This window comes from Anneissia japonica, unplaced genomic scaffold (assembly GCF_011630105.1).
Source record: "Anneissia japonica isolate Jap-2015-1 unplaced genomic scaffold, ASM1163010v1 scaffold179546_len835_cov123, whole genome shotgun sequence".
Classification (NCBI taxonomy): Eukaryota; Metazoa; Echinodermata; class Crinoidea; order Comatulida; family Comatulidae; genus Anneissia; species Anneissia japonica.
The window spans coordinates 1-821 of NW_022736763.1; the positions used below are offsets into that span (position 1 = coordinate 1).

Genomic DNA, 821 nt, shown 5'->3' on the forward strand with positions numbered 1-821 from the left:
TTTGAAAGATTAGTCCATTAGATTGCAGATAAATGAGAGGCATTTCTTCTTCTGCTTCTGCCAGCCTCTGTTCTTTCTTTTCAATTTTGTTTTTGCATTCTAATTGTGTTTTGATGTTGTTTTGGATAAGCTTTTTGAAGACAGAGCTTCCAAACTTGTCATCCTCGTCTGAGGTTTTTTTTCTGCATTCATACATATGACAGTCTATTTCATGAGCTTCGGACTCATACATGTCGAACAGCTTTTTAAAGACCCCCAAAGAAATGTGCAGACTTGGCACAGATACCTATAATACCATAAATAAATAGGATATTTATAATCTATTTTTTTTCACAGCCCAATACAGGAATAATACAGTTGATGATTTACTTTCATATTAAATTGTGGTAAGTTGAATTTATTAATCTTTAATAATCAAAAAGCATACATACAATAATAACTAGGATTGATAATTTACTTACATGGTCTACCTCAATTGCAACAAGAGGATTGCTAATGACACTCATTGATACACTCTTGGCTGTGGTTTTGTCAGCACCATTGTCTAAAAAGACCTGATAGCATTCTTCTATGGAACTAAGTGTTCTTGGTTTCCCTACTGGGCTTCTTATTTGCATTTCCTGTTTTGTTTTTTTCACAGAAAAGGCAACAATGCCGAGCTACAATGTGAATAATATTGATTTAATTATTTAAATATTGAAAAAATAGAATTTATTAAAACAGATAGCAAACCATGAAACCTAAGAAAAATAAATCAAATGCAAGTTTAACAATTGCAATTATAATACATAATATAACATGCTTATTCCTCAGCAAACGTA

General features: G+C 31.4%; 1 protein-coding gene across 1 annotated transcript; it reads right to left on the minus strand.

Moving 5' to 3' along the window:
• Nucleotides 1-26: 26 nt before the first annotated feature.
• LOC117116845 lies at nt 27-726 on the minus strand (the record flags this gene model as incomplete). The annotated part of the gene is made up of 2 exons (XM_033260936.1): nt 462-726; nt 27-286 (listed from the first exon to the last, which is right to left on the minus strand). Coding segments are annotated over exons 1-2 (416 nt in total), but the record flags the coding sequence as incomplete, so codon positions are not given.
• Nucleotides 727-821: the final 95 nt, after the last annotated feature.